The following is a 12899-nucleotide window of genomic DNA, read 5'->3' as shown; positions in this document are numbered from 1 at the left end:
TAGAATCAGGCTCGGTTACAGCATCTTTCCCCAGAACATCAGGAGGATGCAACGCTTATGAGCTACTGCTGAATGCTTTCCCTAGGAGTGGCTGTTGGTCAAACAGAGAAGTCTTAGCGGCCAGGAAGGAACAAAGTTAGCCGATCGGCCAAAGTAGTAAGAGGGTGTTCTGGAGTGGGTTGGTTTTCAATTTAATAAAACACACACACAGCCCTTTAGAGGACTAGCGCTGGAGAGTGACGCTGCGTGGGTGATGCGCACCTCTGCGGACAAGCTTCCCCCTCGTGAAAATAAAAACAGGTCGTCGCCAACTCAGATATATATATTTTACCTCTAAATTAATTAGAAACCAGCTCAGCACAAACTCTCCAGATATAAATACTGGTGGCTCAGTCAGGAAACAAAAAATAAACAAAGAAAAAAGAGATAAAATCCTAAAGTTGAGAGGGGCTACAGGTCAGAATGGCCGGTGGGAAAAAGAAATACTGAACGCTGCAACGGCTTGCAGGGCAGAGCGGGGCTGCGGTGACGAGGGCCCTGCCGACGGTTTCCGGGGGGGGGGGGGCAGGAACTGCAGACGTGGCAAGGAATTCCCTTGGTCAGCAACGTGTCCTTCCAATGGGCAGCGTGTGGGGAGGTACGAAGTGGGGAGGGAAAAAGATGCGAGGCAGGGAGAGAGGAGATGGCGGCGGCACTGGGAGAGGGGGTGTCACTCTGTCTCACTCAGTGGCTAGTGCAAATAGTCGTCCACTCTGGCAAAGGAGCAGGAGCCCAAGCCCACGCGAGCCATGAGCCGCAGGCACTCCGAGGCCTGGCCCAGGGCGAGCAGCAGCGGGGGCTGCTTTGGCAGGTTCTGAGACTCTGGAGCGAGAGAGAGAGAGAAAGAAAGAGAGAGAGAACAGGGACACTGTCAGTGGCATGAATAAAGAACGTATCTGGAACATAAGCTTCTCTTGGCAACTACAAGGAAAGCTCTGAACAATGCATTTTTTATTGTTCACTTTTATTTCAAATACTTACGAGCCACCTTTTTTCCCTTATGGAGGACAAGGCAGCTTACAATATAGATAAAATATGCAAAGAAAGATACGTGGAAAACAGAATTTTAAGTCACAATGCAAGACTGCTAGTAATCCCAAACAAACGTGGTCTTAGATAAAACTGCCTTCAGCTGTCTCCTAAAGAGTGAAAGTGAGGGGGCCAGGCACATCTCCCTGGGGAGGCTGTTCCAAAATCATGGGGCTACCACTGAAAAGGCCCTTTCGTGCCTACCCACCAAACAAGCTTCTTTGATTGATGGGACAGTTAAGAAGGCCTATCCCTGTGATCTTGATTCCCTGGCAGGAACATTTTGCTGCAGAGTTCCAACATAAAGGGTAAGCAAGCCTTGCTCAGGTAGAAAATTATTATTATTTGTTTATTTATATTCCACCCATTCCACCATTTTGGGGCTCAGAGAGTACATCGAAATAGTAATAAAAATCACAATAAAATTACAATAACTTCATAATAAAGCCAATTTCAACACGTAGTAAAGTGCAACAGGATGGTCCAGCAGGATATATAACAGAATAATATCGCAAGATGGAACTACAGAACGGCAAATTGGTACTATAGACTAGCACAAAAATAGTACCACAAGACAGTGCAGTAAGGGGAGGCCAACCGATCGAATAGAGATGCCTGCTGCCTCATCCAAAACCTGGTGGAACAACTCCATTTTACAGGCCCTACAAAAGGCCAGCAAGCCAGGTAGGTGCCCTATGAAGCTGCAGGGGTAGGGCTAGAATGCATTGCAGGTTAGTTCCAGCACTGGAGGAGCGTCCATTGTCGAGTTGAAGGAGGCTTCTGACTCCTAACTACTGATATCACAAAAGCAAACAAACCCATGGGCACTGTGCAACCAAAAATAAGACTTTTTTTAATGACCCACTGATTAAAACAAGAAGGCGCCTGTCATTCTCCCAGGGCAAACTAGAGGACAAAAAAGTGCACCCTTTCAAGCTGGGCTGTGTCCTTAGCGTTTGGAAAGCTTTTTTGTTGGGATGTCCACATTATTTGCATGTATTTTATTATTAATCCATACTGTACCACACCAGGCCAGTACTATCTTTATCATGCTGCAGTGGGAACTGGGACACTGCCGCTTGTCTGAAGCCACTACAATGAGTGCCAGGACAAAGCGAGATTTAAACCAGGTACTTACTTCCCTGTATGTTCACTATATAAATTGGTAACAACCACACATTACCAGTGTTCCCTCTAAGCTGGAGTTAGTGTGAGCTAGTTCACAGTTTCCTAGCCTCCGACTCATTTTAGCTCAGGAAAGATGGCCCCAGAGCAAGCTAATTTATGCAGCAGCCAAATCGCTTGCTCACAACTTTAATGCCAGTAGCTCAACAAGCAGAATTTTTGCTCACAAGACTCCACAAGCTTAGAGGGAGCGTTGCAGGTTACCAGGGCTTTTTTTGTAGCAGGAACTCCTCTGCATATTAGACCACACATCCCTGATGTAGCCAATCCTCCTGGAGCTTACAGTAGGCCCTATAAGAGGAGTCCCTGTAAGTTCTTGGAGGGGTGTGTGGCCCAATATGCAGAGGAGTTCCTGCTACAAAAAAACCCCTGCACGTTACCATCTCTCATTTTCTAGTAATGCCACTGTACAGCCCGTAGGGGCATAGATTCACAGTGCATCTGTAAATGATCACTGTGACCATAACAAGAAACAGAGGGGGAAAAGTCAGAGAGAAGATCTTGCATTATGGTGCTGCATGAAGCACCTAAGTGCACAAAGCCGCCTTAAAATGGAGCCCCCCTAACGGAGGCAGTATGGAGCTTGAGTGACAAGGGTCTCTGTGATATAGAATCAGAGTTGGAAGGGACCTCTAGGGTCATCTAGTCCAACCCCTGCACAATGCAGGAAAATCACAAACACCTCCCCCTAAATTCACAGGATCTTCATTGCTGTCAGATGGCCATCTAGCCTCTGTTTAAAAACCTCCAAGGAAGGAGAGCCCACCACCTCCCGAGGAAGTTTGTTCCACTGAGGAATCGCTCTAACAGTCAGGAAGTTCTTCCTAATGTTGAGCCGGAAACTCTTTTAATTTAATTTCAACCCATTGGTTCTGGTCCTACCTTCTGGGGCCACAGAAAACAATTCCACACCATCCTCTATATGACAGCCCTTCAAGTACTTGAAGATGGTGATCATATCACCTCCCAGCCGCCTCCTCTCCAAGCTAAACATCCCCAGCTCCTTCAACCTTTCCTCATAGGACTTGGTCTCCAGACCCCTCACCATCTGTCACCCTCCTCTAGGCCCGTTCCAGCTTGTCTATATCCTTCTTAAAATGTGGTGCCCAAAACCGAACACAATACTCCATATTGTGGATATGGATCATGAGCAAGTCTAACAATATGTCACTTGGGTTTTCAGCATCTCTTTTGCTCTGATGACCCAAGAACATATCAACTAGCAGAGATGTGCCCAGCAGTAATGTTGCCACGTGCTCTCCAGCACCCACTGCCCACCACAGAAAGCAGGCACAAATGGCAGGCAACAACGGTGATAGCCTGCCATGCATCGCCTTACCCAATATAGCGCTATTGAGTGCAGCACACACCGGTTCCCTCTGGATTGGATCCAGCTGCTGACCGACAGGACAGTTCCATGGATCTGAGTAGGCTAGCAAACTGAATGCATCCTGAGTGAGAGGAGAGAAGGAGACTCAGACAGCACTGCAATATGTGAGCTAACAAAGGCGGGGGCACATTCTTGAATAGTCATAGTAGGCCAAATAGGTATCCAGCCGTCCCGAAATGGAACGGCATACAAAAGCTACACAGCTCGGCACACTAACTTTTCTGCTCAGAAGGAAGCAGATGTAAAGAAATTGCAGATCGAGTGCAATCTAAAGGATTATGCATTTATCTAAAGGACCATCTCTTCCCATATGTCCCCAGGAACAAGCTACAGTTCTCAGGCTACCCTCTACTGGCAGGCCACCTGGTGTCAACCAGACCTCATGCAGAGTCCACTGTAGCTCCCACTTTGTGGAATAGCTGCCCAAGGCAGAAATGGGCAGGGGGGGGGGGAAGAACTACCTCTAGACATTTTCAGGAGATGCCACAAGACCATTAAACTTGCCCAGGTTTTTACCAGCTGAACCTCATGCACCCAACCAGTATCCAGCTGCTCACGCACAGTCTCATCAGTCAGTAAGGTACATGGAGGGGGGCAAGGTTCCTCCCCCATTGTCATTTACTTCCTTCTCCCTCTCTCTCGCTTCCTTCTGCATCCCAGCTTGCTTTGCCAGGCTTGCTCAATCGCACAGGAGCTACAGAGCAAAGCTTCTATTTTCTCCATTGGCTGACCAGCACATGTTCACTCCTCATGTTTGGGGGCGGGGGCGGGGAGGATATTAGCTATAGTCTCTGCACATCACCCCCATGGCAGTCTACATCAACTAAACAGCCATACATGAGGCAGAGATCCCTGCAAGCCTGTAGCTACTGGGAGGGGGCCCTATGGGAGCATATGAACTTATGAAGCTGCCTTCTACTGAATCAGACCCTTGGTCCATCAAAGTCAGTATTGTCTACTCAGACTGACAGCGGCTCTCCAGGGTCTCAAGCTGAGGTTTTTCACTCCTATTTGCCTGGACCCTTTTTAGTTGGAGATGCCAGGGATTGAACCTGGGACGTTCTGCTTACCAAGCAGATGCCCTACCACTGAGTCATCGTACCTCCCCTGCCCTCCAACTTCCCGACAGGCCCCCCAACCCACAGCCTTCCCCTGTTGCTACCGTGGCCACCCACTCTGGCAACATTTAAAGGGCCCAATTGGCTGATCGGTGGGCTCTTTAAATCACACGGGAGGCTGGTAGCAGCTCCTGCTGCCCTTCCCACACATTTTAAACAAAGCAGATCACCTCCTGTGCAATTTATATTGCCTGCGAGGGAGGGGGCGGCTTCCACCCTCTTAGCTTTTGCCTTCATGGCCCCTCAGGAGGGGCAGTGGGGGAAGGGAAGGCTGTTTAAAACATGCAGGAGGGGCAGGAGCAGCTGCACTTCCTGCCATGGGGAGGGGGCTGCTCCCTGACTTTTGCTCATTCCCTTAGACATTGGAAATCCTGGCTACGGGGCAGGATCCCAGCCATATCGTGGCCAGTGTGGCGTAGTGGTTAGAGTGCAGACTAGGATTTGAGAGACCCCGGTTCAAATCTCCTCTCCGCCATGGAAGTCTGCTGGGTGACCTTGAGCCAGTCACGCATTCTAAGCCTAAACAACCCTCCTAGGCTTGCTGTGAGGATGAAATGGAGAAGGGGAGAATGTTATAAGCCGCTCTGAGCCCTCGTTGGGGAAGAAAGCGAGGAACAAACGAAGGAGATAAGCGACGTCGCACCTGTAACATTTTTTTGTGTGTCGTGTTCTTGCCGTACTCTCGGCACAGCTGCTCGCTCAGGGTCTGCAGTTCCCGCCCAAACTGGATCATCCGCTCCGTGGCAGCGTGGTTCCCCCCACAGAGCTGCCTCTGGGGACAGCCGTCTTCTGGAGCGCAAGAGGAGAGAAGGGCTGATTCGCATAGGTGTAAACAAGGCAGCTCCAAAGCAACTCCTCCCTTATACATCATCTTCTCCACCCCCCCCACAAAAAAAAGTCATCAGCACAATTCTAGTGGGGGAGGCCCCCAAGGCAAGCAACTATGGAAGACTCTTGAGTAGCACCCGCTGCTATAAACATAATCTGAAGTCTGGCTTTCCAAACCCAGGCCGAATCTCTGCAAATGCCAGTGCTTTCTTGTTTGAACAGAAGCATGTGATTTTTCAGGAAGGAATTCTCTGCCACAGAACAAAACCTATATACAACGTGGAATGCCCACATCCTTTAGTGCAGGGGTGTCAAACGTGTGGCCCAAGGGCCAACTCAGGCCCCCACAGGGCTCCTATCAGGCCCGTGAGCAACTTGTTGTCACTTACTTCCTTCTTGCTCTCTTGCTTCCTTCTGCATCACAGTTAGCTTTGCCAGGCTTGCATACAAGCTACAGAGCAAGTCTCTAGTTTCTCCATTGGCTGACTAGCACACAAACCAACTTATGTACAAAAGCTCGCAATGCCCAGCCATTTCATGTTTTTCCCCAGGTCTGAGGCTCAAAGCATTGACCATGAGATTTCTCGAATGAATGTCAATAAATCAAAAGTAGGTTTGCACCTTACAAACACACACCTGAACAGCATACTCAAGATTGCTACAGCACAGACATTGTCTCCATATTTTGATGCAATTATTCAGAATGAGAGGTTTCAGTTATCAGAAATTGTTAAATAAACAAAATACTGCAAGAGTGCTAATCTTTTAAGCATGTTTTATTTTAAGTTTTTTAAAAAGTCTTTAATTGTGTGTGTTTTGTGTCCTTTATAAAGTTTTTATCTTCGCTACCTGGCATTACATTTTATGACACACATGGCCCGGTCCGGCAAGGTCTCATTTATGTCAGATCCAGCCCTGATAACAAATGAGTTTGACACCCCTGCTTTGGCGTAAGCTATGCAACTGCCTGAAGACAGTTCTGAAGATTTTTGCAGCCCTTGCCTTCTATCTACATGCCAGGACCGGAAAAGCCCTCCCAAGGAGCCTTGTTTCTCCAAGACTGCATCACCCACACCTGCTAAGTTTATTCTTTTACCCCTCCTAAGAATGGCAGAAGAACACGCCTCCCCCATCCTAAGACTTTACCCATGCTGGAATCGTCCGTCTGCAGAATCTCCTCATGCTTGTAAGTGCCATTCATTATCCTCGTCGCAGAATTCTCCAGAACTCCGTTCGGATAATGCTCTGCCTCCATCTCCATCTCACTGTCACTACATCGAAAGGGGGAGAGAATGATGATGTCAGGAAAGTTAAAGACGCTCTCCAAAAAAGGGGCCAAAGGCTAGCAAGGAGAGGGAGACAGCAAACTGATCTAACGTGCTGGGCGGATTTTCAAGCTGTTGACAAACAGCCAGTTAAGAGGCAGGAACTCCTTGCATATTTTTAGTAGCAGGAACTCCTTGCATATTAGGCCACACCCCCTGATGTAGCCAATCCTCCTGCAGTTTACAGGGCTCTTCTAACAGAGCCTATAGTAAGCTCTTGGAGGATTGGCTACATCAGGGGTGTGTGGCCTAATATGCAAAGGAGTTCCTGCTACAAAGAAAGCCTCGCTAAGAGGAAATTTCAGTCCACCTGAGAAGTTGACTGGAGCATGACTGACAGTCTGTGCACTGTGAACACTGCCCCCCCCCCCTCCAAGCTCAAAGCCTGCATGCTAAAGAAGCAAACACCAAGGACTGGGGTGAATATCTGAGCCCACTGCTGTGACAGCTGGCTGCTTCACTGTTCTCTCCTAGAAAGGGAACTGATGGCGCACTACCTGGTCTCTTGGTTGCTGGTGCTGCTGTGCTGTTGGGATTTGGTGGAATCTGTGGAGTTGGACTCTGAGTAGTTGACTGACGAGGGAGACGACGAGGAAGAGGACGATGAGGACGAACTCAGTGCTGGGTATTTACTGTGGCTCTGTTTGTTTTTCAGGGAGGTAACTCCATTGCTACAGCTTGGGCTGTCTGCTCCTGAAAACAGAAGAGTAAAGATAGGGTTTTTTCCCCCCCTGACTCTGCTTCAGACTTTCTTTGATGAGGGCTGGGGAAGTAATTCAGAAGCAAGCAGCTCTGTCTTTAAGATCACAATGTGATTTCAGAAGGACAGATGCCGGCCTGAAAGTAATGGCTCTCATGAGTGAGGAGGGCCCTTATGAGATTCACTCACTGTTGCCCTTTTGAAATTCACTCACTGTGAATTTACAGTTCAAACAGAGCACGAATGCGCACAGAGATGAGGGGTGAACTCTCCTGTACTGAAGATCTGCTCTCTGCGCTCCAAGCAGTGCAACATGTACATCCAAAAATCTCCCCTGCGCAAGGAGCAATTCAAAATCTGAGAGATGTAATCCAATATGGGCTTCCACAAGAAGAACGGATACTGCATGAAGTTGATTAACTGACCTATCTAGGAAACTCTTACCAGTGCTGCGAATGTGCAAATTGTTAGAGCCGTGCCTGGGGCTGAGGTTGGGGGAATCTGGGTAGCTGTCCTGGGATTTGGGGCTGCGGGCACTGAAACAACGTACTTCACTGTCTGTCCCATTTACCATCTCCACAAACTGCCGGCACCTGCGACACAAGAGAAAAAATTGTATTCAGAAATAAAAACAGTGCAATAGTCTGTGCAGGGCATACTAGCAATCTGGAACTCTACAGCAGCCAATCGATAAGAGCAAGGAACCCTAGAAACACACAGAGGAAGCAATGGCAAGCGTGCCAGTCTCTTGCAGCTACAGATGGCACTGTAAAGCCAACCAAAAAAATCTATGAAGATGATAAACCATGATGTACAAACTGAATATTCCACCCAAATGCCCAGTGCTTTGCATTGAGGTTGAATAAGCTTTGACAGATCACACCTTGCCCAAGAAGAGCCTGAATCAGACACAGAGCAAAATTCCCTTGCTGATGTTTGGGAGACGGGGTCAGAAATGTTACAAGGAGGTTAGGAATTCAACATTAGTAGTTCTACGGTAGAGACAGAGAGAAAGCCAGCCAGATATCTAAAATAGGGGCTTTTACATATAACCCCCCCAAAACAGTTTGGCTGTCAAGATGACTCTGCATTGGGTTCTCAAGCTCATCTGGCATACTCCAATTCCCTCCCAGACTCATTGGCTTATGTAACTATATTTATTTATTAGATTTGATTTTTAGCCCGCCCTTCCCGTAGAACAGGCTCAGGCCGGGTTACATCATAAAAACAATCAACAGTAAAAAAACCAATTTAAAATAGGTAAAATCTAAAATTACAGAGAACAATAGGTACTAAAAATGGCAAATTCTGCCTCACAGACATGGCCTATTGTCCAAGTCCAGCAGGACTTATAGCTCTGGATGAAACGAAGGGGGGAGACCGATAACAAATGACGTCCACTGCCTCAACTAAAAGCCTGGCAAAACAGCTCTGTTTTACAGGCCCTGCAGAATTGAAGCATGGAGGTATAGTTTACCTCCAAATGGGAATTAAAACTGATCAGATTAGGAAGGAAATCACGGTTCAGCAATTAGTGTGAACGGGTCCTGTATGTCATAAACTATTTTTCACAGCAAAGGATTAATATTGTGTTAAAAGTCGCAAAAAGAAAACCATTACGAATCAGTCTTAAATTAATTTTCCTTCATAGTCCCTGCTTTTGAGAGAGTGCAAGAAATCCAGGTCCATTCCCTTATCCCATCAATCCAGAAATGCAGGCAGGCAGTCTCTAATTGTGAAGATATAATGATGCATGACCCCCCATGGAAACAGCAAAGGGCCAGATCGGGGTTTAATGCAACCAACCAAATGAAAGCTATCCTCTCCACATATTTGACAAACCACAGAAAGATGAGAGGGCATTTACGACTGCTGAAGAATCCTATATACTTTCTTTAAAAAGTTTGCATTTCCATCTTCTATTCCGTTTGAAAAACAGGAGCAAATGCTACTGCATCAGTACCATGAAGAATAAAAAACTGCAGTTAGAAAGATTATGCTTTTGCAGCAGCATCTATTAGCTGTGAAGCAGTTCTTCGAACAGACACCTGCTCCTCTTAAAGAAGCAGAAGAATTGCAGATTTATACCCCCCATCTCTCTGAATCAGAATCTCAGAGCACGCTTAACTGCTACACCAAACTGACTCTCAGTATTCAGTACTGCCTTCTCCAAATGATGGCCCAAAGTGTTGGAGATGTTTCTCTGCGCTGGTTACCTGAGACCCTTCGAGCAAGATATGCCAGGGATTGAACCTGGGACTTTCTGCCTGCCAAGACTGAGCTCTACCAGTGAGCCACAGCCTCTCTCCATCTGTCATTTTGGAAAGTCCTAGCAAGATGCCAACCTGCCGCCCTATTACACGCTCCCAGCTGCCAGGCTCTTAGCACTCCAAAGTTACAGTTGCCATGCTGACTCTGACCATTTTTATTTTTATTTGACTTCTGCTCTGCCAGAACAGATAATACTTACTTCAACATGAACAGAAGGTTAGGGTTGTGCTCTAGGAGTCCTGGGTATAACTGCTGTGTGGCTTCAATGGCCTCTCCTACTCTTCCTGCCAAGACCAGCTTCTGTATTCCTGGAATGTGAGAACAGAATCATTAGGAGGTCCGGGAATAAATAATCCTGCTCATATGCAAGTCAATTCAAACCTCTAGATTGTCAGAAAGGGTGTCTCATTTAGGCGGAGTTTTTCCCCACAGAAGAACACAGCACAATGGAGGCCAAGAAGAGTAACAAACGGTGCCAAGCCAAGGCAGCCGCTTGGAGAAGCCGTGTCATTTTATTTATTTAAAGCATCAGTATGCTGCCTTTTTGCTCAATTAGGGTCCTGAAGGCAGCAAAAGCAATCAAAAGGACATTAAAAATCAACTTCTACAAACAGTACATCCCTGTATAAACCAGCAATTAAAAACAAACAAGGAGGAGAGGGTATGCAAGAAGAAACCGAAAAGATTTTTACCCAATGGCAGAAGACTATGACTGAGGGGGATAGACAAATCTTCCCTGGGGAGGGGATTCCATCATTTTGCTTCCGCAGTCAAGATGACCCTTTTCTTGGGTTGTCGCTGACCTAGCCTCAGATGACAGGGACACCTAGGATGCCAACCCCCAGTCAGAGCCTAGAGATCTTCTGGAATTACAGCTGATCTCCAGGTGACGAAGATCAACAAAAATGGCTACTTTGGAGAGTAGACTCTATGGTATTATACCCCAAGGAGCTCCCTCCCGAAGCTCCTCTCCTAAATCTCCAGGAATTTCCCAACCTAGAGTAGGGGTCCCTAGCCAGGCACCCCATGTGTCATGGCACTGCTTGAGCCCTACTGCTAGAAATCTCAAATCAAAACATCTGATGCAGGGCTCTAGATATTCTGCGCTAAAAGAAGCTCAAATTTCTTTGCAAAGTAAACCAAAGGGGAACCATTCCAAGTTTAAAAAAAACAACAAGCCAATAAAATATTTCTGAGTTTTCTTGAGGATATATTTCTCTAAGACTTCTGGGACACAATTTCAAAGCGAGAGAACAATGAGGGCAAAGGGGATTGGATGGGAGGTAAGAGAACAGCAGATGCGGTCAGAACTACCACCTGACCCCAGGAAGCATCCTTCTGGTTGGTGCATGAACGTTCTACCAGCGGAGTACAGTCCAGCAGCAGGCAGCAAGGACCTTCCATGTAAGACTGAGAAATGCGGGACAAAAAAAGGAGGTTACAACGATCATCTTACTTTGTCTGTTCTTTATGGAGATCTGTTCTTCCTGGATTGTGCTCTCTGTGACCCTAGCAAAGGCAGTCGCCGTGGCACAGTACCCGTGATGTACCAGGTAAGAAGAAACCATACTGTCAAACGTGAAAGAAAAAAAGCAAACAAGTACAATGAGCATCGCTGACCAGTACGGATCCTTGGCAAGCTGGGAAATACCTCCAGAAAATATCCCCAGACGGAAAACACTACACTGAGGAGAGCATCTCAGAGCTATTCTGGCTTTGCTTCCTGCGATACATATAACAGCCCCGTGCTTTGTGGAGAATAAAGGCATTCTGGGAAGGGAGCAACAGGCCTTTGTGTCCTGTAACATTTACCCCAAAGAGCACAGCTGTTATATTAACATTATTGCTTCCTCGTTTTAGCTCTTCCTAGTGAGAATAAGACAGGAGTTGAATGAAGGCTATGAGAATGGGAAGGCTAAATTAAAGAAACTCATATGAACATTGCAAAAAGACTAAAAAATCTGCATCTGTCTGCAGGAAAACACCCAAAAGGATACTGCACTGACATAAGTAAAGAGCTAGGGGCACAGGGCTGATTTTTATTAGAATCTATGAAGTACACAGTCTCACCTATTGAAGAAGACTGCAGATTTATACCCCACCCTTCTCTCTGAATCAGAGACTCAGAGTGGCTTACAATCTCCTATATCTTCTCCCCCCACAACAGACACCCTGTGAGGTGGGTGGGACTGAGAGGACTCTCACAGCAGCTGCCCTTTCAAGGACAACTCTGCCAGAGCTATGACTAACCCAAGCGCATTCCAATAGCTGCAAGTGGAAGAGTGGGGAATCAAACCCGGTTCTCCCAGATGAGAGTCTGCGCACTTAACCACTACACCAAGCTGTCCTCTGTCTAATCCTCCTTGAAAGCGAATCATAATGGGTCAGATCTAGCCATTCTTTGTCTTGCCTGGTTCTTCCCTCTGTACCACAAGACTTTTGTCCACGCATGTCCCATGATCCATGGTATGTCCTTTTTGAGCAGACAAAGGGGACCACCCCCTTTGTCTATCTTCGCCAGCAGAAAAGTCAGCTGTGTGTCTCCCATTATTAGACAACAGGTCCCAGTGTTTGCATATTAAAACAGGATGCTTGTTAATGTGATCAGGCTTTGTCCGGGTTTTCCATTGGGGGGGTCAGAAACTATCATCTACTTTCACCATTGCTCATGGGAGCTCTGTGCATGCCTCATTCTCTCTTATGCCCTTACAGGAGGCTGCCAGATAGAACTCACTACCTTCCTCCAAACCATCAGCTCCCCCTCACATCTGGCTCTGTGGCTTGTTAGTGACTTGTCACCAGAGGGGGACTAAAAGCAATAAAGCAGACAAGTTTTTGAAAACAGCACATCATTTCAAGACTGTATAAGCCTCATCTTCCTTGACAGCTTTTAAAAATAGATGTAGGATGAACAGGCAGCACATTTCTTTGCCATGAGCGTTAAGGGATCTCACTGCTCAGGCAGGAGACTTGACTGGCATAAGGAAGAAAAGGCAGTTTAATGAGCCTTCTAA

General features: G+C 47.0%; 1 protein-coding gene across 2 annotated transcripts in view; it reads right to left on the bottom strand.

Moving 5' to 3' along the window:
• Positions 1 to 306: 306 nt before the first annotated feature.
• Positions 307 to 12899, bottom strand: part of RANBP10 (RAN binding protein 10) — a 58961-nt gene continuing 46368 nt past the window's right edge. Inside the window, exons 7-14 of one of the 2 annotated variants that reach the window (XM_060254152.1) lie at positions 11342 to 11454; positions 10085 to 10193; positions 8059 to 8207; positions 7412 to 7607; positions 6736 to 6860; positions 5405 to 5547; positions 3593 to 3704; positions 307 to 861 (exon numbers count right to left, since the gene is read on the bottom strand). In XM_060254152.1, coding sequence (XP_060110135.1) covers positions 731 to 861; positions 3593 to 3704; positions 5405 to 5547; positions 6736 to 6860; positions 7412 to 7607; positions 8059 to 8207; positions 10085 to 10193; positions 11342 to 11454 — 1078 coding nt within the window. In that variant the 3' untranslated portion in view covers positions 307 to 730. Of the gene's footprint in view, positions 862 to 3592; positions 3705 to 5404; positions 5551 to 6735; positions 6861 to 7411; positions 7608 to 8058; positions 8208 to 10084; positions 10194 to 11341; positions 11455 to 12899 lie in introns of both variants that reach the window. The other variant, XM_060254151.1, reaches the window with a different exon arrangement.

Source organism: Heteronotia binoei, chromosome 14 (genome assembly GCF_032191835.1).
Source record: "Heteronotia binoei isolate CCM8104 ecotype False Entrance Well chromosome 14, APGP_CSIRO_Hbin_v1, whole genome shotgun sequence".
NCBI lineage: Eukaryota > Metazoa > Chordata > Lepidosauria > Squamata > Gekkonidae > Heteronotia > Heteronotia binoei.
The sequence above is the reverse complement of the archived record's forward strand: the minus strand, read 5'-3'. Positions and strand labels throughout refer to the sequence as shown.